Genomic DNA, 25,579 nt, shown 5'->3' with positions numbered 1-25,579 from the left:
CCTTGCCTAATATCGTAGAGGTGTGCAGGCCCTCATTTTTCCGGCCACCCGTATTTTATCTGCTACTGTAAGTTAAAGCCTTCTCTCATAGCAGGTTGTGGCCTTGGAGCTGGCTTCCTCAACTGCCAGCCTCCCATTGACATTTTGGGTATACTGTACCCCAACCCCATTTGGGTATTATCCTCGACTTGAAAGCAGCTCCAGTTACCCGAGAGAGAGGATACGACCCAAAGGCCGTGAGGCTGCGTGCGTCTTCATTCTCTGGCAAGAGATCGCTCCGTGTTGTCACTAGATAAAGTGGGGTCTGCCCGAGTGACACACAGCGGCCGATAAGCAGCTTCGTCAGACAAATACGTTCACCAAATTCCTATGGTAATGACAATGTCCCATCCCTGTTTGGGAAGTATCCTCCTTCTCAATGAACCCGGGTTTGAATTCACGCCTATTGTGTTAATAAATCACAAAGGTAAAAAATACAAATGCATTATTTATTTATTAGCCATTTGACAAAATAAATAATCATTGTTAGTTTTCTACTCAACAAAAGCAGTAACACTGAAGTCCAAACACCAGAACTGGTAAAATAGTATCATTTTAATTCATAAAAAAGATCAGCTTAAAAGTTTTTTTTAGTTTAATACTAATACTACTATGGCTCAACAAAGAAAAGGATTGCGTTTTCCCCTGCATGCACTGCACCGTGATAATTCAGCACACACACATTTTAGATTTTTACATTTAAAACAATAAAGAGGATATGGAAGACACTGTGCAGAAATGACCTCTTTAGTCCAGTCTTTAGCCGAGGTCTTAATGGAGTTTTAAACTGAAGTTCGGGGGAAAAGGACAACCCCGATCTAGCACCTGCCTCCCGGCTTAGCAAGAGTACAAATCCGGCAACAAACGCACTTTCCCAGCATTTATTGCTTTGCATCACTCCTCCACCCCAACTCTGATTTTGCAGCAGCTGCTTGGCTCATACCATCTAGTGGGGGGTGGGGGGTTCTGATGGCCTCGTGCTCATGGCCAGGTAATGTTTCCCTTAGTCAAGCGAGTCCAGGCCAAAATAAACTGCATTTACATCCATGTCTGTGTCCTCTTGTGCCCTGAGGTTGAATGTACCCTCGCTGTACAAGTCAGAACGTCAGATGCACACTTTGATATCTAGTCCCTCCCGGGTCTTGGCAAACTCCTTCATTTTCTTCACTCCTTCCTTGGACATCTTGTTGTCGAACAGCCTGTTGGGGGGAACAAAACCAGACAAAAAATTCTGTCAGCCTGAGGTTTAGTTCTAATGAGAGACCTCCAATAAAGAGCTCTGTATCTGGATGGAAAATGTACTTGTTTAACCTGTAAAGTGCTCGGAGATGTAGCTCGCCTTTAAAAGGGCGCCCATTCCTTTAATTAGCAAATGTCCGGAAAATGAGTGATTAATTGATTAATTGATTACCATAGGTACTCCAGCGTGGTGTTCTCTCTCAGAGCTACCATGAAGAGCTCGGCCCCCTGATCGGTTATCACGTTGTCCCTTAACCTGGTGGTGGAAACCAAAAGCGCCACTGTGTTAGTTACTGACCTGTGCAATGCAGTTCAGCCCTTGTAACACAAGTGAATGTGTCATCGAACATCGCCATGCGCCCGTCTGTTTTTGTTTATTTTTAATTCCGCACCCGGGCACATCCACGTGGCAGCCCGAGCAGGTGATCATAAGCAGGTACGGGTGTTCAGCTCTCCCTCTCTACCCTGTACCACTAGCTTACATGACAAAAAGAAATTGGAAAGGAGAAGAGAGAAAAGAGAAAAAAGAAAAGGAAAAGAAAATAAAGGAGAAAAGATTCCCTGGCTTCTGACTACGATTCGGGACTGGATGACACTCCTTTAGATAGACAATAAGGGATATAAAATCAACATCGAGGTATTAATATTATGGGTGGAACTCATTTATGGCCTCACCGGATGTCTTTTAAGGTCTTGTTTCTTTTCAGGACTTCCGCGAGACATTTGGCCCCTTCATCCCCAATGCTGTTAATGGCCATCCTGTGCCGATCAATGGGGGAACGTCAATTGCCAAGCAAATGCACAAACAGTCCGTTCAATTGTCAAGCACGCTTACAAACATGTAAACAGGTCCTTTTATTGTACAACTTAAATTTTACTGACTGTAATGGTTAACTTATATGGCGGTGATACACGATCTTAGTGTTAAACCATACACATTGTCTTGGATAAAAGAGAATGCTATATAACGTAATCAAATAATGAATAGTTTAGCTCTCTCACCTGAGATCCGTCACAGTGCTGTTCTTCGCTAATCCCTCTGACAACATCTGGACTCCCTCTGAGCCAAGCCTGGTGTCAACCATCCTGGGCATGAGAAATATACGGCCATTAGGACCACAAAACATGACAATCGATATACAAGATTCAAAATTCAGGTCTAGTTGTTCCTATTATTGTTTATATCCATTAAATACCGGTGATCGCCCAGCGGTGCAGTCTCTTCTGTTCTTCGCAGAGTTCATGGTTACACGCACCTCTGCACAAAGTCCGCCCTCTGGTGCAGCACATTGGTACTGCAGCCCTGGTACTGCTTGTATTATGGTAAGTATATAGTTATATATAAAAGATACAGTATACATCTATATCCTATAATTGTTCTGCCATTCACAGTCAAGTGCCAAAATCATGCCAACTATTACATGGGGCCAGTGCGCTGGAATGGGTAGCACAGGCACCATGTGTGTTGGCACGGTGGTGGCACCGATACCCCCGATCAAGAATATTTTTAATGTTGAGTTCCTACCACAGCCTCTCGATCTTGCAGTCCGGGCTCTTCAGCACCGCAGCCATCAGCACGGCCCCCTCTCTGCCCAAGGGATTCTGGCCCAGCCTGCATAAGGAGAGAGACGCACAAATAGAAATACAAGGGTATCCCATCAGCCATCATTGCAGAGATGTCACAGAGGATACCTGGCCTTTCAAAGAAATTGCAGTTGTGTACACAGATTGACCCCAGCAGGCTGCACTTATGTTTGGTGAATGAAGGTGTGGTCTTAGTCTTGATCGGATGCTGAATTTCACAGTAAGCCACAATCTGGCAATGCAGAGTAATTACAAAGACTTAACGATAATAGATCTGTTGTAGAGATTCTGGTATTGAGCTTTGTTCTGTCTGACTGACTACCAAAATACTCTTTAGAGAGCAGATGCCCGCTGAATACTCATTAGTTCAGAAGTTACATTTACTTTAGTAAATGATGTGAAAGGTGTCCAAGAAATGAAATCTATGCAGTTTGTCTGAGAGGACTGGGCGAGGATCTGGCTGCACAGAGAGAGACTTCACACAACCTATTCATTTTCACACACATAAGGAAAACGTAAGACACAAATATATGTTTATATTTGGAAAACATAACTATCAACTCATTGTTTGGTCCAGAATCGGTTGTAACTGACATACAGTATCTGTTAAGTTTTCATGCTGGTGCAACATAACAAAACTGTTAATTAATAAACAAATGTACATCCTGTAAAACTTTTACCACTAGCATTTAAGTGTCCTGAACCGTTTCTGGTAAGAATTTATGAATTCTATGTGTACCATAATTGTCAGCACGGGATGACATTTATACCCAAGATAAGAGATACTGACATTTTTTTTAAATGCTGCTCTGTGATTGGCTGGTTTTCCATATAGGATTTATAACGACTATAGTGCTTCGATCAAGAGTGGCGCAGTGCCGTACCGGAGGGTGGTGAAGAAGGGAAGGACGGGCAGCAGGCGGCGCAGCCCCTCCACTCCCAGGCCGCTGTTCTCCAGGTTCAGCTCGTCCAGGTGGTGCGCGAGTTGGAGCAGGAAGGCCAGCTCAGACCAGTCCCTGGGGGAGTGCCAGGCCTGGTTCTGGGACATCCTGCTTAGCCATTCCCCCATCCTCTCAGTCATTCTGGGGTCCTGCGCCTCATACAGGCAGTGGCACACATTGACCTGCCTCTCAGGTGGCAGACTGCAGTTCTCCAGCTGCTTGTGAAGGAACTGGAAGAGGAAGAGTGCGCTGGGGGTGCAGGGACCTCGCTGGGGGTGAAAGACTCCCGCTAGGATGTGGCGCGTCCTGGGCACCAGCAGGCCGGACACAAACCTGTGGGGGGGAAGAACGAGACGAGTGGCTTTAGGAGGCTGAACTAGATAGATTTGGCTGGTGACAAACACCATGATTTCTATTTATTCCTTCCCCCTCCCAACACACTTACTCTTTTATTTCAGATGGAGTTGTTGTACTTTTAATTATTTTTATGGCAACTGCCTGCCAGCTTTTGGTAATTATGTCCCCTCATGTAACTGAACTGAACTATTCCCCTTTAAAAAATCTGGTACCGTGTTGTGTACATTGTTTACATTAATTAAATCCGGAGTATATATTAGGACTACAGTTTATGTGCTCCAGTTTCAGTTTTGAGGAAATACGTATATTATGTGTTGCCAGGGAATAAGAAAACAAAATACATGCACGTGAACATTATTTCCTGTAAACAAAACGTTTTACTTTTTAAAGGAAAAGCATCTTATTTCCTTGCCGGTATGAAGGTGAGGCAGTGTTAGTCTGTCACAACACGTTCTGCAGCCCAACGTTCAGTGATTAATAGATACATACATTCCCCAGCGTCTCCCGGCTGGACTCCGCCCACCTGAAATTGTTGCTGCACAGGCGAGAGACAGGAGTTTCAGCACAGCACACACGTCTGGGATACATTTACCTATTATGTAAATTAGGAGTCCAGAATGAGTCACAACACAAACACTTGCTTCACCTTCCAGCCGAAAAGGAATATTTTTTCGTGGATCATAATGTTTGTCATGATTCGTGGCCCAGTTGACCTGATGCATCAATCTGTGCGAGGCCAGAGATTGAGGGTTGGATTAAATCAAAACTTGGTCCCAATATTGGTAGATAATAGATGCGCACTTGGTAGCAGTTTAGTTTGGGGGTAAAAGGAAAGAGCAGCTGACACAAATAAACGTGAAGTCGCCACTGAGTAAAGCTTGGTAGTTTGCTGTAACAGGGGTTACACAAAGTTACACAAAAGCACTTCTGTAACCAAAACAAACACATTGCATCTTTTCAGCACAATGTTGCTCTATCAATGGCATTGGAAACAATTGGATACAAAACCTGCAGAACAGATCCAGATGCCCCGACTGAAGCCGATGGCTGCAGTAGAAGGCCTCTTTCACCCGCTTCCTGAACACTTTTCTCGGGCCAAAGAACTTCTGGATCTTGGCCGCTATCCTCCGTGGAGCAGGGAGTAAAGTCGGCTTGAGGCAGGAGAAGGGATCTATCCCAGTTTGGGATTCCAACATATAATACAGAGCTGCAAAGAACTCCTGCAAGCTGGTGTGCACAAAGTGATAGCTCTTCTCGTAGGCGAGGAAGTCTCTGTCTTCTTTGAGGATCTCCACAAGGAACATTTTGGACAGCTCGCTCTTGTCAAGGGAAAACCTGCAGAGGTCCCTGGGGTCGAAGATGAACCTCCGCTCCACTAGACCTTTGAATGCCAGCGCTCCCAAGTCTTTAAGCAAAGGCTTCAAAGTTCGCAGTGACTCTGTTGCCTTCAGGAGGCTTTGAATGTGAGACCCGGCTTTCTGGTCCCCGTGAAAGACCACAATGGCTTTGAGAAACCTGCAGTAGATCTCGGTCACAGTGGTTGAATTTTTGTTCCCGTCTTTCAGCGAGACATTTTCCTGCAGGGCAGTGAAGACAATCCAGCAGAAGGCTGGAATATGACACATGAGGAGGAGAGGGCGCTGGGTGGAGATGTATTCCCATATTTCCTCCGACACCTCAGGAGTATCACAGCTCTTCCTGAAATATTCTTTCTGCTGGAGAGATGAGAAACCCAGTATGCGGTAAAAGTAGCGGACAAGCTGCTCTGGGAGCTTGGAGACGGCGTGCGGCCTGGAAGTGATGAGCAACGTGGAGCCAGGCAACAAGTTCCCCTTGATGAGGTTCACCACTATGTCTCCGATCCTCTGGGGCAGAGTGGTGTCTGTGCACTTCGGGGTCTTTTCAAAATCCAACGGTAAGCTGAACTCGTCCAGCCCATCAAGTATGATTAAAATACGTGAGGGGTCGGAGGACAAAACCTGGCCTAAGATGGACTTCAGGTGGCTGTAGTGCGAGGAGAGCAGATCCTCTAAGCTCTTGGACTCCATGATCAGGTTCAGCTCCCTGAAGGTGAAGACAAAGACAATCTTGGAAGTGTGTGGATCGCTGGCCCAGACCTGGACCAAGCGTTTGGTGACAGTGGTCTTGCCACTGCCGGCCACTCCAGAGAGCAGAGTGGTGTCCTTGTGCAGCTGCAACAGATTCTCGCAGATCGTCCCAAACTCACACACGTGTTCCATCCCCTCCAGCTCCAGTTTCTTAAAGGCGTTGCCCACTTCAGTTACCTCATGCTGCCCTTTCACAGTGAAGCTTTCCTTCTGAACCAGGGTTATTTCAGTGTACTTCTTCTGGATGGGTTGCCCTTGGCCTCTGTTACCAACATAATCCATAACCAGATTGTACTGACTGACCAAAATCTTCTTGTGCTTTTGAAACAGGTCCTGGAGACTTTCTGGGTGAGGAACATCACTTTCAGTCCGACCGACACTTTTACCGATCTCCCCCACACCGTGAGGAGCCGTGCCGACTGGTACTGTGTGACAGGAAGGGATCAGACTCAGGCCATTGCCATTACTGTATGGTTTTGGCTGGAGGTCCCTCGTGCGGTGCTCTAATTCATGGAGTGCCACGATGAAGGCTCTGCTGGACTCCTCGCCCCTGCTATAAAGCACATCCAGTAGTTTTCTCATTTGGTCCATCTGTCCTAAGTTTTCACCACGAATAAGGCTCACATCCTCTGCAGTTATAACCTGGCCTCTATACAGGACATCCAAGAAAGAGGCCACGTGTTTGCTCCAGTCCTGCACCAGCTCCGGCCTCCTCTCCTGCAGCTCCAGTATGCAGGGCCCCAGAGCCATAGTGCCTCCACTGGTCTAAATCTGCGTCTCAGGTCTTTCGAGTTTCCTCTTTGGGAGACAGAAGTGTCGTTTCCCCCTGACCATTTCTCGACTTTCTTGGGTGCAGCAGCCGCTTGCGCTGGCATCGGGCTGGAGCTCTGCTTGTTGCTTCTCTCATTGTCCTTTTTCCAGGACTGAATCACGCAGGACTTAAAAAAAAAAAAGGGACACATTTTTTGGTTAGTTTTCATATAAATATGACATTACATATGTCAGATAATCCATCCTTCCCCTTTTTAACTTGATTTCCCCTTTTAAAACTCTACAAGTTCTCAGGGCAAACCAAGGACTGCAATACTTTGCACATTTAAACGAGTGCACTTTTTGGGCTCCAGGCATTGCCTCATCTTGCTCACACTGTGCAAGTGTGTGTGTGCATTAGCCCCCAGATATCACATCAGAGGAACTCGCATCACTTTAAAACATACTATATGTTAAGAGAGGAAAAGACAACAGAAACATGCCCTGCATTTCAAATATCCTTACTAGTTTTACTGCATAAGTGTGATCCACAGATAACATACCAGGACAGTGATTTATAAAAACGTACTAGTCATGTACTTTTTCTTTCCGCCAATACAGATGTGTAAAATAAATATAGTGCAATGAATTCGGTTACATTGTCTTTACTAGAATAAATCCAGTTATAAACAGGATAAGCCACATTGGATTTGCATTGGAGTGCATTGTGCGTAGCAACAGAAACACGCATGCTCGCAACTGCTCGTCTTCTGTCAGACACGAAGTGTATATAGTGGTCTTGGAAAGTCCCGCACGAACAGATGCGGCAGGGCTGGCCATCGGGAATGCCCAGGAAGAAAAACTCCCCAACAACGCATGATGCAAAAACATCCACGTCATTCTCTCCAACATTGAAGAATAAAATGCACGTACCTTCAGCGAGAAGTCTGTATTGGACGGCATTAAATACCTACACAGACAAATACATTACCGATTGCTTTTCAACACCGCAATGACCGACGCTAACACGGGCAGACAGCATACACTCCGCAACCTACCTCCTCTTTCATCTGCTTCACTGGCCGGCTGATGTCCAACAGCTTTGTCCATAACTAAAACGTATGCACACTTTTATTCCACGGAATGAGAGGCTGAGAGGTGAATGAAAGTGCGTGGGCACACATGCGCGAAACGGCCAGTCTGGCCAGTGTCTGCTTTCCACCCCAGTGAACAGGCTGGCAGTGGGACCTCTCTCGGCTCACGTGACTTCTCTCCTCTGCGCCTCCCAGCGCGCTGACGTCACGCATCCTGCCGGGCCCTTTCTGGTAAAACGCACACCAACCGTGTGACGGGTTCAAAATGTGCAAGACAGTGAGATTGGGTTTAGCTCCAGAATAACTTGCATTGGTTTAAGTGCTGGTGAGTTTCTACTCTAAACCATTTGTATGCATCAATGGTACTAAGCTTTTAACACATGCAATATAATGGTCCTTAATTACACGCATGCATGCATTATACACACAGTACTAAACCACTGATAGCACCAGTTGAAATCATTTCCCTTACACAGAAAGGTTGTAGCACTCTTCGCACAGCCTCGAGTCAGGGATCAGACGACACACTTTGTTTTTTTTAATTGGAAAATATTTTTTTTTTAATTTTAGTGTTCCTCCCATTGTACAAGAACGTGTGTACAGTCATTCAAACCCATACAATGCTTTGTCTTTAGCTTTTAAATGCGATAACATAGGTTTCTATAAGAGAGCCAGGAAAAGAAAGCAAAAAAATACATTATCGCAGTGAATAAGCCTGAATAAGCCTTATTTTAAGGACAGCTGGATTGAGCAATCAGCCCTTAAACAAATGACACTGTGAGGAAAAACTAAACCAAAGCCATTCTGCAACAGTCGTGCAGATCTCCAAATAAGTCATTCCATAGAAATAAGTTTGGGATTTTCATTTACACACAAGGCACATCTGCAAAATCCATTCTGCAGGGAAGAGAAATGACATCAAAAAGGGAACGCAGCATGCGCTTTGACATCAGGGATCGGCTCCAGTTATTGGATGCCTTTACCAAAGAATTCCTCCTACGAACTGAACTTTAGTAAAATTCAACAGTAAATTATGATTTTAAGAACACATTGTCCAAGTTAAGCATCCTTTTTGGCCACTTTAACATCATGCACACTGGTAAGGATTTTTTAATTTATCTTGGTGGCCTAAAGCTTTGGCCACCACACATCATAAAATGTACACATCCCCCCCGAACATAAATACAACATTTATAAGACGACATTTTGGAACAGTTCATAGGTAAAAGGTCAGTAATAGAAGCGTCTCTAGGGTCAGATCGATACAGATATGACCTTTCACCTCACCATGGTATACGGATTTCTTTCTTTGAAGAAAACGTGCAAGATGCTCCCATCATTTAATCCCACTGAATTTAACTTCCCATGTGGCCTTCATTACAGAGTTGTTTCCCATCAAACATATAGAAAGGAAACGTGACATTCCAAGTCTATGTTCTGCAAGGATAAAAGAGGTGTGATGTAGAACAGCCCTGGGACTTTCTATACATGCCCCAGGATTTGCAGAAATCCTGCACATCTCTAAGGCAGTGCTTCCCAAGTCCCTGGAGGACACCTGTGTTTGCTGGTTTTTGTAGGGGTGGTTCAAAAAGCCACAACCATAGTTCAGAACAGATTAGGAGAGATTATTTATTTTTATTACATAAACTCAATATATGTATGTCACCATCTATTGCCTAATTACTAGGGGGATTGTAATACAGTTTGGCCTTTGGGTCTTAATTGAACTTATTCTCTATATATAACGAGCAATGTTAGCAACGAGCAAGTCAAACGGGTTTCTTCACAGCTGTTGCATGCAAGTCTAGTGGTGAATGTGTTGACCTAGGCCTCGCTCACATATAAACCTCACAACACCCAATCTATCTTCCAAATGAGCTCTAAACTGCTCCCTTAATTGAATGAATGATTGTCCGAGTTCTGTCTTGTCAGTTGATCGGTCAGGTAACTAGCTGAACCAACCAGCCGACGCAAGGAGTCCCCAAGGGCCCGGCTTGGGCACCACTGGTCTAGAGGCTATCAGAGCTGGACAAAAATGACCAAAGTAGAGTCTCATGACTGAACTGAGTGGCAAGGAATGCATGGCAGACTGTCTCTGTAGGAACAATATAAACAGAGAAGGAGGGAATGGGAACGAAAAGATAAGTCTGATTAAGTGGTTTGTGTTTCCCTCACGATTAGCATGCATGCAACACTGCTCATAGAGAAGTAATAATAGATAAATTCCTTCATTTCATGCACAATATAATCACTGCATACTGTGACATATCACAGGGCGTGGTACATAATGGGAGATACGACCTGGGCCCAGCTACAGAACCGGATTATGATCACGGCTTTCAACCTGCGTCTCAGGATTACCTTTTCCTACGCTCCCTGAGGCGTCACAATTCACATGGTCAAAAACAACCGTATGCAATATTTCTGACAAACCTACACTGTCATGTCTGTTCTGCCCTGAATGGAGAATGTCCTAATTAGGCCGCAGCCTTTACGTGCCGTGGTATTAAATCTCTTGTGCACAGCTTTGCTGGATCACCACAGGGGGAGGAGACTGGGTTTTCTTGGGGACAGGGGTCTGTTCCTGGAAGGCCATGGAGTTCTTCTCTCTCTCCTTCCAACTGGAGCTCTCCATTACTTTTTTTTAATCTAGTTACTTGATCCATTACACATACATAAAATATTTAGAGATCTTTTGTAGGATCAGAATTGATTGCGAAGGCACAGCACTGCCCGATCTCCTGTCAGATCTCCTCCAAACACCACAGTGAACAGCTCAGAAAGGGGGTAGTAGGGTGCCCAATGGTTAGGTTTATTTTTTTGATCAGCTTCTACATTCAAAGATTTGCAGAGATACAAACTGAAAAGCCATTGGGGGTGGAAAATGTCATCTATGTATTTTAAGAAAAGAAACTGGAAACAAAATAGAATAAAATTGAAAATGTTCAACCCACAGTTTTTTTAAACTTTGTTATTGCACATTATTAGAAAGGCTAGCAGTCATTATTTACAGATCAGATCATCTATGGCTTTTGAAATCATTTATGGTCTCAGCCCTGGTTTAAGCAATATAATTTCAATCCCTTTAACAATCATACACAGTAGAATATCCATATATTCCTTATACTAAAACTACTGAAATATAGATAAATAAATTCCATGTGTTGATCAACACAACACGTGTTACTTGGAGAAACAGTGCAATCGATACAAAAATCAGTTTAAAGTCTTAAATGCATGAAGATTATTTCAATTTCAAATGTGTCTTCAAAAGCTGTTCCCCTTTGGTTAGCTTAGTCCCATATCATCTTATTGCATCTGCCACATTTTATAAAAGAGGGGGCCAGTGGTTTTCCAGATCAGATTTTGATTACTTCACTTTCCTTTGAGTTCAGGGATTTGCATTTGAGAGCACATGACCGAACGTTCACCACACAGTCCTACAAATCACTCGGCCTTCACTGTAATTCACACAGTGATTAGATTAAACCACATTAGATTTCTCTTCACATCAAGTTCATTATCTCAATGCATGACAACGGCAAACAAAGCAAAAAAGGAGACAAAATGGGGTAATCCAAAAATGTGCCTGAAAACAAAAGGCCCCCTGGTGACAGTTTTCTTTTGTGGAATCATAAAATTATACACACAGCATATAATTAATTCATAATAACCAGTCAAGAATAATGTGTGATAATATTTTGACACCTCTTTAAGATCCTACATTTTTGCTGTGTGTTACACTGAATTGAAAATTTAAAACTGAAAAAGGAGAGATGCACAAACTTCCCCCTAGACCCCACAGTCCTACAGCACATCACAGAATCAACTGCTAGATGCTGCTGTAAGAACATAAACCCTGGGATAATTAATCAATGTCATAATTTGTCCTACAAAATGGATGTAGGCCACAAACGGGCCCCATTAAAACCTTTGTGCAAGAAGCCACAGTCCAGAAACTGCAGCCTTTTCAACTGCCATTTGATCATGAATGGGGAAAAACAATGACCCTGTTATTTTTATATTATTTTTAAATAGCACGAAGGCAGCCATAAAATGTCAAAAATATAATTAAAGCTATTAAAACCTCTTAAAAAATGAAATATATAAAATAGGGAAAGGTGCCACTTTTGGTAAGATTTTGGCTTATTAAACGAGCTACGGAAGGGGTGATGGGTAAGTACAAAATCGAAGTCATCATAAAACAAATTCACCCCCCATCTCCCGGACTCTTTGACACCACAGGAGAGAAGCATCAGTACATTCGCACACACAATTATGCAAAAATGACTCTTTACGCATTTCAAAAACAAAACAAATTGGAAAAAAAAAAAAAAGTATATTGTATTTATCCTGGCAAGGCACATGATAGGTCTTGGGTCATGAAACACTCACACTACTGTACTTTCATTCTGCAGCAAAAGCCAATCCAATGCTTGTATTTTTTTCATCATTATTATTTAAATACACAGAGAGAATGAAGGGAGAATTTCTGGTTTACATGGGGGAATCCCAAACAGGAGCTCAGCTTACAGATCTCATATTACCACACCTTTAATCCCCCCAAGCATGCTGGGAAAACTCAAGTCCAGAAGCGATTGGTCTCCTCCCTTGCTGCTCTCCTTCCAATTCAAATGTTTGCTCAGTTCATCCACGTGCTCAAATTCACCAGATGCTCTTCTTCAGGAATATCTCGTGCTGCCTTGAACGGAACAGTCACCACCAACACAGTTGACGCTGGGATATATAAGAAGCCACTTTTCAAGATATTAATATTGATACATAAGGCTGTAGAGGCTTGTGACTAGTTAGTGAGGTGATAATTAAAATGATTATTGACAGAATGGGGGTGGAAGCAAAATCAAAAGACTGCATCCAGCTTTGCTGAAGGTTACAAGTTGGCTTATAGAGTGATTTTCTCTCTTGCGCAAAACCTGTGTGCTGGAAATGGGGGATGATGTCATCTACAGGAAGAGATAATGGCTGTTTACAAGCTGAAACAGAAGTCATGGCAGTAGAGGTAGTGTGGTTATGGCTGAGTATGGTCTGAAATAGGTTTGGTGTGGGTTTGAGTACGAATGAAAGCACAAAACAACAAAAACAAAGCCCAAAGCAGGAATTGTTAAATGAATACAGTGTTACCCTACACCAGCCAAACCACCTTTAAAGGAAGTCATGACAGCACCTCTACTGGCATGACTTTTTACCAGTCACTGAGAGAAAGGGCAGGTTGTTTTTCAGGGTCTGAATAGAGAGCTGGAGGTATTTGAGCAGAAGTAGTTTGCTATAAGATATAGCTGTGCGATTTTATTTATGTAACTCCTAGAAAAAAAGGGAGTGTTTTGGGGCGCCTGCCTGGGATAGTCTGTGCCCCTGTTCCTGCCCCGTCCTCAGTGCCAAACTGGCAGACTCCCTTTGGCGACACAAGAGCTGATTCAATGCGCTCGGCTGTTGCTCTAGGAGAGAGGGGAAAAGTACGTTTTGTTTAACAGTAAAGTAATAGCGTCCAGAAGTGACCCTTGCTTTCCACCCAGGATTTTTTGAAGATTGCCAAGACTAATGATGAACGGGTAGGAGGAAAAGTTTCTCCCAAGAGTCCGTTCCTCCATATTTGTCCAATTATTCAGGTTTTGTTTGGTGCCGCTGGACTACTTGAGATGTGTTGATTTGAAAAGGCAGAAGCTACAACTGCTAATAGAGCGCAAGTACATCTTAAAAATGATACCCTGGTTTCAAATCAACACATTTTCCTATTTCTTTAGACTTCTTATACATGCAGCAGTTCAGTGTAGTGTGAGGGTTTATCTAATGTCACACTTTTTCTTTTTAGTGTATTTCAGATATGAAATAACAATAATAATCATTTTAATTAAAAATAAAAAGCTTTTTCATATTTGGAAGCACTGGCTTTGGTTGTCAATAGTGAAGTGCAGGGATCGGGTTGGGTAAGGCAGAGACATCACTGGCGATTTTCAGCCAATGAAGGGGTTGGCGCTTGCTTTGTCTGCTGTACTCGAATTGGTGGATTGGTTGTTGATCCTTTTTTGTTTTCTTTCTTTCTTTCTTTTGTGAAGTTTCTTTTGATAGGAGAATCTCCATGATCATCTGGAGTTAAGACGAGGAGCAGTCTAGAAAAGACGGATACAAATTTGCAGTGAGTTCAAAACCCAAGAGATGTAAAAACCTACGGAGCACAAATTAAAACAGCCTCTGGCAAGTGTCATGCCAAACAATAACAATATGTCCCAGTATAATACATTTACAGGCTACAAAGCTTGAGACGCCTTGCAAGACTTTATTTTAGCTTCACTAGCACAGCTACTTAAACTGTCGTTTCTTATCACTAGATGGCAGCAACACAGTGATTTTGATAGCACAAACCATTACACATATTACAGATTCCTGGATTTTGAGTAGCCATCATTAAACCCCTACTGAAATATACACACGCCTTTAACTGAACAGTTTTCCCTCACACACACATGGCAGTAACGTATGAATAGATTGTACACATACACACAGAACAAATTATGTCTTGCTTACCTACTCCTGCAAATACAATACAATTGTTTCAAAAACTAATAAATTAAGGAATAAACTATTCCACCTCCGCATAGATGGTAGTTGCAGGACAATCAGCTGTTTCACATTTCCTGTTACTGGCAGGCTGCTATTAGGGGAAGAGAAACTGCAAATCTGCAGGTTTTTCTCAACGACTGCTGGCAACCGACATATATGAGAAAGCAAATCAATTTAAAAAATGAATCAAAGTTCAACTGCTTGTATTTTGCGGTTTTGTATCATTGTTTTTTCACTGCTGTCTCAATAAGGGGCTACAATTATTACATAGATCTTACTAGTGAATCACAGTCATGATTGATAATGCAGTGATATTCCCTTTTTCTGAGGAAATATTTACTTTGTCAAAGCAGATTTAAAGCAGATTGGCATCTCTCTTCCAATAACATCAGAATCACAGATTAGCTGCTCTCTAACTGACTAACCAGTAGCGGGTAACGGGAAAAACGCCGATTGCAGCACCTTGCTTGTCAAGAACTGCCGTTGGTCTTGACCACGGTTAATCATCTACCTGATCATTTATTTGAGTTTATGGGAAAATTGAAAACCCAGTCCCGTCTCCAAGTGTCCCAGAGATTGCAGTCATACTCACCACAGACAGGTGTCCATTCTTGGCCTTTGCGATGAGGAGCTCCGAGCCTGAGGTGAAATCAATTATACCCTCTTTCCCACCTTGGCCCACCGTGAACTTTATACTGCAAAGCAAGAGAGTACGTCTCTGGTCAGACACCTGTGTACAAAGCAACTTACAGGTTCAATATTTTTTTACTATTGGCAAATTGTGATCCATGAGTGAAGAAACTGACACACTATGTAGTAAACCCCAGGATAAAGTTCACAGATTCCTTCCCAGCCTCTCTCACCTTCCTTGGTTGATGTTGATGTTGTTCACCTTCTCTGCACTTATGGCCACTTTGGTCAGAGTCTCGATCACATGGTCACTCTGCAGCACCACATCACCCTACACACACACACACGGTCAGGAAGGAGAGGTCAAAGGTCATGTAAAGTGCAGCCAGAATTTCCAAACTCAAAATCCAGGACACATTGGGAAATAGTTGACATTGATATTTTAATAGTTATTTAAACAGCCACCCTCAGTACAGTACTCTATTGTCACCCTCACTGAACTGGTTCCAGTGACATAATTAATGCAATGTAATCTGATTCAGACACGTGACCCCTCTCAGCTATGGTCTGGACTAAACTCTGCCAGTGCCACACTGAACACAGCCATGACGCAACCGCATTACACATAATTGCAGGATGACTGAATATAAATTGAATAAAACAGGACAATGAGTGTGTTTTCTTAGTGCAAAATGAATCTGGGCTGGGCTGCCCTCACCCTGGAGAGCCACATTCTTGCCTGGTGTTTGTTAAGTGCTTGACTGATTCAATTATAGGGCTTAATTAGTCATATTAGTCATATTAGTACCCATGTGTTGAAGGGCCTATACAACCTCGAGGATTCAGGCTCTCCAGGCCCTGAGCTGACCACTATGGATACAGTGTGATTACCCAAGTATGCATGCCTTGTTTTATAGGGAGATGCTCTTTATTATATTTTGAGAGGTATTTAGTTTTATTACACCCCATTTCTGATGAAAACGTTGGGACACTGGGAATCTTTACTGGAAAACGGGGACGTCTGGTCGTGCTACTCGGGCATGTTGACCACCGATGTCCTTTACCGGGGCAGTGGAGTACGTGGTGTCCCTATTACAGCGGTCTCCTCACCTTCTGCTTGTTGTCCTCGCAGGGCACGTGCAGCACAAAGAGGCCGTCGCTCAGGGAGCTGACCGAGATTCCTGCATGGAAACCAGAGACACAAACCGGCACATGAGGGGAGCTGCGCTGACACTCTCCTGCACACTTAGGCTGAGGAGCTCCTCTCTGTGGAGACCAGCAATGCACACAAACGCACACAAATTCCCACTGCATGTGAGCAAACGCAAAATGTGTATTGAGCGAGTGGCTAGCTGCTGTTGTAATAGGTGTGTCTAATGCAGTCGCTGCCGCCGCAACAGAGTTTGTTGCCGGGCTCTTACCCCTCAGGGCACTGTAGTCAATCCTCTGCTTGAGTTTGGCCTCTTCCACAATGAAGGCACAGTTCTGTGTGAGGAGCAGCTGCCGCGGACGAGCTTTGTAGCCTTTCCGGTCGTATTTCGTCACTGGAACGCCGTACTGTCACATATATAAATATATTATCATCATCAAGCTATTTAGCATACTCGTTTATGTCATGTAACATATATGGTTTAACAATCACTAACAGTTTTGAACACAAGGGTAACAACATGACTAGGAAAACGTATCTACATATTACATCAAATACCCCTTACCCAGGTCAATCTTGTTTCACATAACCGGCCAATAGGAAAAGTGAATACAGTATACAACATAAATCCTTATTCAAGTCCTACTAAAGTGTAAAATGAAGCCCAGGATTGTGTTAAGGGGTAGTCCAAGTAAGAGCTGAAATGTAGGAATATATAAGAGACGGCCAGAATGGTCTACAGGTGATCGAAACAAATGCCTTGAAACAAGAGTTTGTAAGTAATGGAACAAACCATTTAGACCAGGGGGGAGTGCGCATTAAATAAAATAAAATAAAATAAACTTTTCAATGTAGATATCCGTCTCTCTAATCTGTGTATGTGTGATTTATAATCAGTACAGAAGTGTGTGCATCTCTAATTATAACAGCGTGCTGTTTTGGCAGCTGGAGCCTTGAGAGGCGCACCCTTCAAATGCACGCAGTGAGTGAGTACGCAGTGAGCTCTAATTGGCTGAGAGGCCCGAGTTCATTCTGGAATGTTCTTCGACTCGGCAGCACCCCTGGCATTCTGCAGAACTGCAGCGACACTCCCAGCAAAACTGGCAAGCATGCACTGCATCTGGAAAGTAATTAATTTCCCTCCGCACTGAAAGCCATGCGATTTTAACTAGGATCCTTCACCACAGAGCTCATACCAATAAACCCTTAAAACAGGCCCAACACCACAGGCTGTAAACGGGAGGAGTTGGAAGTGGAATGCAAAGTACATTTTGAACACAATGGGAGTCTCAATATCCCCTCACCTTCATTTTCTCATTGCCCAGAGCCTGGATAACTTTGGGGTTGACTTCTTCATTGCCTAAAAATACATTGAATTACATTATTTGTTTTGCCAAAAAAAAGATCTAAAGCAATATATGAATGCAAGATATTATAGACACTTATTCAGAGTTGTACTATAAGTCTGTTAAAACTCTGGTCCTTTTCACTCTAAGATTTTCTCAAAAGTTCTAGTTCATTATTGCTGTACTCGTACCCTGGTAAAAGTTTGAGATATGTACACTGGGCACTGGCCGAAATACAGATGTATGTATTTTTATACTATATATACAATGTGTATGTAAATAAAGTCAGAAGTGTGTGTGGGGAGAGGAGGGGGGTACTCACTCAGCCTGCTGCTCACAAACAGTTTGGGCACACTTTGTGGGTAGTTATCTTTCTTGTCCTTGAAAATCTCACTGGCCACCACTTTCTGCTCCAGCTAGACAGAGAGACAGAGAGAGATTCAACAAGTGCACCAGAACTGACCAATTGCAGGTCAGCTAAGAGGGGAGAAAGTCCAAAGTCAACTCTCCCCCTGCACAGAAATAAATGCATCATCAAGAGCAGACTTGGGAGTTAGTTATAAAGTAAATACGGTTACAATAAGATTGATATATATATATATTTTACCAGTTACAATTGTGCTGTAGAATATCAATGACTTAAAGGTATTCAAGATGCAAAGCAATAAAACGGGTCTAATACATATTGCCATTAAACAGGCTGCAGGGAGTGTGGGTTATGGACTTTCGAAATCTTAAGCATGGCAACGGTATGACAGGACTGTAACCGGACAGCAACCAATTGATAATTTGAATTACAAAATACGTTGTTGGCATTGGCCCCAGGTCTAGGCTAGGGCTAGGCTAGGCCATTTCTTGTACTTATATTTATTTCCCCCTGGAGAAAAGCAGGAGCTTTGGACAAATGACTGACTCCGAATCCGCGCTGAGAGTAAAACCCCTTATTAGCTGTGAGGCTCAATTTCATAAGGTTTTTCTGACTTTCATTCTCTGCGACTTTTAAGATGGTCTTAACTTAATCCTCTTAACCAGATGCATCGTTCCAGATCTCCAGTCAAATCTTTAAAGGCCTTACCAAACAAAAATGTTTATCTATCAGAAAGAACTAGCGTTAATAAGATAAATACAGTTTTAGTTTTTTTTTATCTAAATAGGACAATAAAATTCATGTTTGTTTTTTTATTCAAAATCATTTCATTTGATCAGACAAGGGATGCTTATACATAAGCATCTTTTATCGGGGGGGGGCTCTTGGATAAAAAATAAGAAATATATAAAAACACTTAACGCTCAGCAGGCACCTTTTGAATTGTTCTCACAAAAATATTCAGCCCATGTACACATTATAAATTGGAAATTAAGTGGGAAATCTTCATTTGAAGGATATTTTTTTTCCCTTGTTAGGAAGTATAGAAAAGAAAAATCTGTCCTGCCGAGGCGGGATGTCCACTGGTCCGCTCACCTGGTTCTTCCACTCTGGGTTGATCCTCTTGCAGTAGCTCCACACCATGTTCTGCACATACAGCTTCTTCAGCTGCTCAGAGGTCTGTCGGAGGGTGTTTAGTCATAAAAGGTCATAAAAAAGCTTAATCGCACCACAGAGGTTATGCACTGACTTCTTTATTTTTTCAATTGTTCTACACTAGATGTTTCACTGCTGCTTTTCACTTCAGACTATGAAGCTCTGTGGGAGAAACAGCTTTTTGGAAAACTGTGGAATAAGCTGCCAGGTCAATCAGAGGCTCATTTCTTTTTAAACAGCAATTTGAGAATAAAATGTTTAATTTGTTATTATCATTATAAATCACATTAGACAAACCAGCCAATCACAGAGCAGTGTTTGCAAACATTCCTATACCTCTTATCCTGGGTAGAAATGTCATCCTGTGCCGAGAATTATCAATATTTTAAAATTCTTCAGTTACCAACGGCATTTAAAAATTGGCAGGATGTACATTTGCTTTTAATGGATAGTATCACTATGATTAACTAGCATGGAAATGTAACACTGGCTACTGTATGTCAGGAGCAAAACATTTTTATAGGGGAGACCATTAATCTTTTGTTATATTTAATGAAAACAAACACATTTGCATTTCTAATCCTTATGTGTGGGATTACACAAGTGATGTATTTTCACACAGTTTGTGTAACTTGGGTTCACTGTGGTCCCAAACTACACAAGATGACAACTCCTATATACAATTATAGACACCCTTCACACGACATTAACTTCCTCTATCATTATTATTGGAGGGCGGGGTACCTCGGCGAGTGCCGGTGGGGGGACAGGCCAGCTCTTGTCCAGGATGGTCTTGGGTAAATTGCGTTTGAGGTTCATGAGGAAGGAATAGCGCACGTAGTCCAGGAAGTACTCGTTCTCGGGGCAGCGAGGTTGTTGGCGGTAGATGAAGCCTTTGACAAACCTGAGGAGCAGAAGGGAGAGTCCAAACCCCGCAAACAATATTCACAACATTCCTCTTCTCAGCAGAGAAACACTCATAACCCCTCAAACAGATATTTGGTTAGTTAGCAGGCACCTGTCCTATGAGGTTAGAACTAGGCCCTGAGTTTTTCCAAACTACAGTTCCAGGAGTTCAGAAAACCCCAACAGACGTGTAGTAGAATGCAAATGAGTTTATTTGGCATTGACACCCTTGACTGAATCCAAACTCTCAGGAAAGCTGGAATGTGCTCACAGAAGAGGGTCTGATGCAGTAAATGTCCCTGTTAAAGGGTTTGATAAGAGACATCAAGAGCTCAGAAGAAAGAAAAGTGGTGCATCCTAACAGCACAGATACGTGGCGTTTGTCAAGGACTGTGAGGACGTGTATCGTTGTGCACCAGGGTGCAGCGGGGTGTCAGGCTACTATACCTGCGAATGGTGTTGGCCGCCCATCTTCTACGGGCTGCTTTCCGCCTGGCAAGGATGCCGCGCCACCACGCCTGAATCAGAATGGCTGCCAACACATAGACCAGGTGTCAGCAATTATCTTTCTATTACTTCTCCTATACCAGCCCCAACCTTTAGTATGTACCTGGGACTTAATATATTGTCTACACTGGTTAGCTCATTGTTATTAATTTGTATTAATTGCACTTTATGATGTTTGTGGAAAAATAAGTCACTCTGGGTAAAGGTATCTGCTAATAAACATCTTCTCCATAGTGTCAATATAAACAATTAAATTGGGAATAGACAAAGTTGGGAAAGCCATAGACAGAGTGAAAGCACACTTACCAGATGCCCTCAGTTTCTGGAATTTGGACTTCTGACCGTAGCCCCTCCACGCAGCTTGGAGGGTGGTGGCTGAAGAGAAAGAGCATTCATTACTTTAATTAAAAAAAATGTAATTATACAAATATTTACAGATTCAGCTCTGTCTTCCAACACCAGGAGTACAGCTGGTGTCAGGCTGTTCAGTTGGCATCTCCTCGAATCCAGTCCCCCTGTTACTCACCCAGGCTGTGTTTGCGGACTTCTAAAGCATCTTCAGTAGCAAACAGGGTCTTAGGAAAGCGAATGAAGATTTTCGATCTGTGGAGACACGGTAACACAGCCATGAGCTACTGATGCGAAATGAAGCTGTAAACCTTGTATAAACAATATTAAAAATGATATTTCAAATATTCACTATTCAGAAGACCAGTTGGAGACTCAGATTTTGAGCAGATTGAAATTATATCAAAGGCCTAGACCGCACTAAAAGTTGGACCTGCCTACGAATCACATTTGCCTACACACGTACCCAATCACAGTGCATTTGTTTTGCCAAAATCTACTTTCTACCATTTCTACATAAAAAGGCGATAGGCTACAAGTTTGTAATTTGAGATTTGCAGTGAAGGTCAAAGTTGGTAAGGTAAAGAAAACTCTCTCTCTGTATCCACAGTATAGAGTTTGGAAAGTATCTGTGGCTCATGCATGGCTATACTGTGCACTGGGAGGGGGAGAGAGGATCAGAGAGCAGGGCCACACCATGTCCTGCTGCATGCCAGACATTTCTCATTGTTAATCCCACTGTTTGTGATTATTGTTGTCCCCAAAGAAATACCATCAGGCAGGCCTGTGAAACTAAACATGCAAATCACTGACAGTGATACTTAAAAGGAGTGCCCAGTAGAGGGTGCTGTTTGCTCACCGTCCCAGTTTGTACTCCTCAGGCTTGTATCCCAGGTGTTTTACCAGGATGGCCACACCGTCCGCCAGTCGCCCATTCCAGTTGGGCCATGTTTCTGGACACAGAGACTTGTACCTACAGGGGGTGGCACCCAGCAAGGGAACAGCAAACAGAGACACACACAGATGAACATCAAAACATAATCAGACCGGATTATACATGGTTCAGGGGTTCATTTCTATGTACTTATTATAAAAACGTCATTGTGCACAACCTACACACATGTTTGTGTAGGGAACTGGAATTCTGGGTCATTTTCTGTATCAGTTTTGGTTTTATAATGTGAATCAAGACTCTGTCATAATGGATCAACACAATCATCCGAGATGGGGGAACAATAGCACCTAACAAGTGTAATAAATGTGCTTGCATAGTTGGCACAAAACCCAAATATTGTGACCCTGCAGGAACTGAGTTTAGGAGTCTCACACTAGTTTGTATATCTGCATGGGCTACACAACGTGAATACAAATAAAATAAATATGCATAAACATACCTGTATATATACATACATATATAAATCTGCTTAATTCAGGTATGTGTTTAGTCAGTTTAATTCTGGTATGTATAACAACTTTGGAAATGTTGAATTAATCCTATGATATGAAAATACATTCATTGCGTATGTGTCATTTATTTAATAACAAATCAAAAGCAGTTATACAAATAAAAAACTGGAAAGGGCCCAAAAATAAGGTCAGAAGAGAAACGAAAACAGGAAAAAAATGCTGAAAAGAGCAAACAAAAAGGCCCAAGAATGATCACGATTTTGAGTTGGAATTGAAACTATTCTGAGGATGCGCACCAACAAAGGGGACCCTGTGCGCAACAACATTTGCTGCTTTGTCTGGGGCTCGACCAAAAAAGTGTGGGGGGGGGGATTCTTCATTCAACAAACACAACATTTTATCTGAAGCTGGAGACAAACAAGTTTACTGAGCCTATTACTGTGCTCGAATGCAACTGACAGCAGGAAAACTGAAGACACAGTTTGACACAGTGTTCCTTGTTCTTTTTGTATAGATATAGTTCACTATCTTGGCTAGGTAAAGGTTCCCCCTTTGATCCAAAGGAGGTTACATTTCATGACCTCATAATAGCAACTTGAAATTCAGATGCCATCCAACTAAGCAAAAGCATCATTTAGGTTCCAGTTTGTATATTTTTACCATTCAAAATTGTTGACAACTGCAACTCTAACATTGAGAAGTAGTGCCTTTCATCAGACTACACAAACTCACAGACATGTTTCCTGTGTGTGACACTATTACTTCAAACTTAAGTTCAATACCAAAACAGTGAAAGTCAGTGTTGAACAACCCCGAATCCAAAGGGAACCAAATCCAGCGGCTTTTAGAGCTGCCCCTTAAATCACCCATTTAAGACGATTCCGGGAAATGGAAAGTTTTTTGAAACATTCAATCATTTGGAGATGATTAGGAACTAATGTCTAAATAAATGTTTTTAGAGCCACAGAGTGTTTCACACATTGAAACAAATTACACATAAGCTCAGTCATTATACAAAGAAAAGTGTCAGGCACAGAGGAGAGAGAACCAAAAACTCCTCCAGGAGTAAATAAATCTCCAGGGGTCCATGGCTGAAGTCCTAGGCCTAAATTGAACTCTTGCTGGATCAATGATCATTTTCCCAGTCTTTGGATATGGGGGATTCAAACGTGACCCAGAAATCATATCAGACTTGGGGGGTCTTACCAGGATTAGGGATGGTTAAAACTCAGCAACTATACCACCTGAATAATATGGGCGAGGTCTCAGCCGGGCTCACCTTTGCAGGAAGGTTTCATATTTTCGGCGGTAGGCAAAGCCAGCACGACGCACTCTGAGATTCTCCATCAGACCCAGATATTTCACCTGGTGCCGGATCAGAACTTCATCAAAGCGACCTGAGCAGGAGGTGGATAGATGTGGGGGAGGGAGGCCGGGAAGAAAGGAAGTTTGGATTGAATGGGGAAGAGAGAAAGAGAGAATGTCACACTAACAAGCCGAGTACAAATATATCACGCAGCTTCTGACCATCACTAAAGCACTCAGAGAGGCCAAAACCAGTAATGACTAGTCTATGTGAAGCAATTCAGTCTTACTCATTTACATTTGTCACTTAACCACAACTTAAATGACTTGATATCATATGTAAATGCACTCTGTGGTATCATTTCCAACAGAGCCAAATATTGAATTGGATTTGCAAATTCTTAAATCAGTGCAAAATATTTCCAAAACCAATTCCATTCACGCATTCAGGATTTCTAAAGCACACACCCGTGTCTTCCGAGAAAAGACCTTTAGATGAAGACCCCGGTGTCACAGGCATGTTATACGGGACAATATGTAAACCTGGTGGTGTTTCTTGACCCGTTCCTTCTCTTGGAATTTTAGGTGATCTTTTCTGCACAGGTTCCAGCCTGATACCTCCGCTAAACACGCTGGCAGTGATAAGTGAGCGAGACAAACGTCATTGCTTAAATCGCCACAACTTCAAGAGCAAATGATGCTGGTACACAAATATACTTGTGAGTCAATTTCTTGTGGAGGTGCACTATCGCTGTGTGTTGTTACAAAATAGTGCCACTGAATTGGAAACAAGAAAGTAATGATCTCGGTTGATAACTGAGTATACATTACTTGCTTAGCAGTGCTTAACTCATATGGATTATCAAAGAAACACATTTTAAATGAAATCATGAATCATCCATTAAGGACTGACATCAAATTGTTCTCCCTTACTCATATCACTGCCAGTGCGTTACCGATTAGGCAGCAACTGGAGACAGGCAGAGAACAGCTTTCAGGATTCTGGCAGGACTTGAATGTAAGAGAAACAGACAGCAGCACGCAGAGGGACATACAGAGAGAGACGCAAAGAGATTCACAGACAGACGCACGCAGACATACAGTGACAGAGACAGACAGAGAGAGAGAGAGATGTAAAGAGAGCAACTCACAGACAGAGAAACACCCAGACACATACAGAAAGAGAGAGAGAGAAAGAGTGAGAGAGAGACAGTCGCCTAGACAGTCAGGATTGAGTGAGTTTACCTGCTTGTTTGGCATCGTTGGGCTTAATGCAGCGGATATACGAAGGCTCTTTGGACATCAGGATTTCCATTAACTTAGCCAGGCTGTTCTTGAACTGGGTAGCCGCCTAGTACAGAAGAGCAGGGTTAGGCTGGGAGTGAAGGCAGAGATGGGGCTGGCAGCACCAACAGACTAAAAACCCTCTGTGTACTGAGACAGACCGCGATGGCACGGGCAGCACCAGTTAAAACGATGTCCAACGGAGGAAAGAACAAAAAACAACAAGCAAGCACTGTGGCCACCTCCTCAACCAATAAGCTTCAAGCTTGGTAATGGGGGGGCCTGATTGCAGGGGGGAGGTTGGCTGAGGCTAAATGCCCTTAGCCTGGTCTGGAAGAATGCTGTTTTCTCCCCATGTGTAATATGTGCATAGCTTGCACCTGGCCCACAGCGATGAGCAATGGAAGTCTGGGGAGGTGGGCCGCTGGCCGCCCCACACCGCAAGTTTGGCAAAGGTCGCTGGGAGTGGGTGCTTCTCTGCCT

General features: G+C 42.9%; 2 protein-coding genes across 6 annotated transcripts in view; both read right to left on the bottom strand.

The window, feature by feature from the left end:
- Positions 1-469: 469 nt before the first annotated feature.
- On the bottom strand, positions 470-8,284 carry LOC136718026 (NLR family CARD domain-containing protein 3). Its single transcript, XM_066695631.1, has 8 exons — positions 8,077-8,284; positions 5,169-7,206; positions 3,747-4,136; positions 2,804-2,890; positions 2,281-2,364; positions 1,954-2,037; positions 1,451-1,534; positions 470-1,238 (listed from the first exon to the last, which is right to left on the bottom strand). The coding sequence occupies exons 2-8, from the start codon at positions 7,016-7,018 to the stop codon at positions 1,145-1,147; spliced, it is 2,673 nt and encodes an 890-aa protein (XP_066551728.1). The 5' UTR covers positions 7,019-7,206; positions 8,077-8,284; the 3' UTR covers positions 470-1,144.
- A 2,619-nt stretch (positions 8,285-10,903) lies between these two features.
- LOC136718370 (unconventional myosin-Ic) overlaps positions 10,904-25,579 on the bottom strand; it is an 84,236-nt gene continuing 69,560 nt past the window's right edge. For all 5 annotated transcript variants that reach the window (XM_066696071.1, XM_066696073.1, XM_066696074.1 and 2 more), the window contains 15 exons: positions 25,058-25,163; positions 23,787-23,904; positions 21,960-22,073; positions 21,279-21,355; positions 21,059-21,127; positions 20,693-20,777; positions 20,084-20,243; positions 19,280-19,363; positions 18,140-18,233; positions 17,776-17,831; positions 16,743-16,878; positions 16,432-16,502; positions 15,555-15,652; positions 15,284-15,386; positions 10,904-14,240 (listed from right to left, as the gene is read on the bottom strand). In XM_066696071.1, the coding sequence (XP_066552168.1) occupies positions 14,214-14,240; positions 15,284-15,386; positions 15,555-15,652; positions 16,432-16,502; positions 16,743-16,878; positions 17,776-17,831; positions 18,140-18,233; positions 19,280-19,363; positions 20,084-20,243; positions 20,693-20,777; positions 21,059-21,127; positions 21,279-21,355; positions 21,960-22,073; positions 23,787-23,904; positions 25,058-25,163 (1,398 nt within the window). In that variant the 3' untranslated portion in view covers positions 10,904-14,213. The remainder of the gene's footprint in view (positions 14,241-15,283; positions 15,387-15,554; positions 15,653-16,431; positions 16,503-16,742; positions 16,879-17,775; positions 17,832-18,139; positions 18,234-19,279; positions 19,364-20,083; positions 20,244-20,692; positions 20,778-21,058; positions 21,128-21,278; positions 21,356-21,959; positions 22,074-23,786; positions 23,905-25,057; positions 25,164-25,579) is intronic.

This window comes from Amia ocellicauda, chromosome 22, assembly GCF_036373705.1.
Source record: "Amia ocellicauda isolate fAmiCal2 chromosome 22, fAmiCal2.hap1, whole genome shotgun sequence".
Classification (NCBI taxonomy): domain Eukaryota; kingdom Metazoa; phylum Chordata; class Actinopteri; order Amiiformes; family Amiidae; genus Amia; species Amia ocellicauda.
The sequence above is the reverse complement of the archived record's forward strand: the minus strand, read 5'-3'. Positions and strand labels throughout refer to the sequence as shown.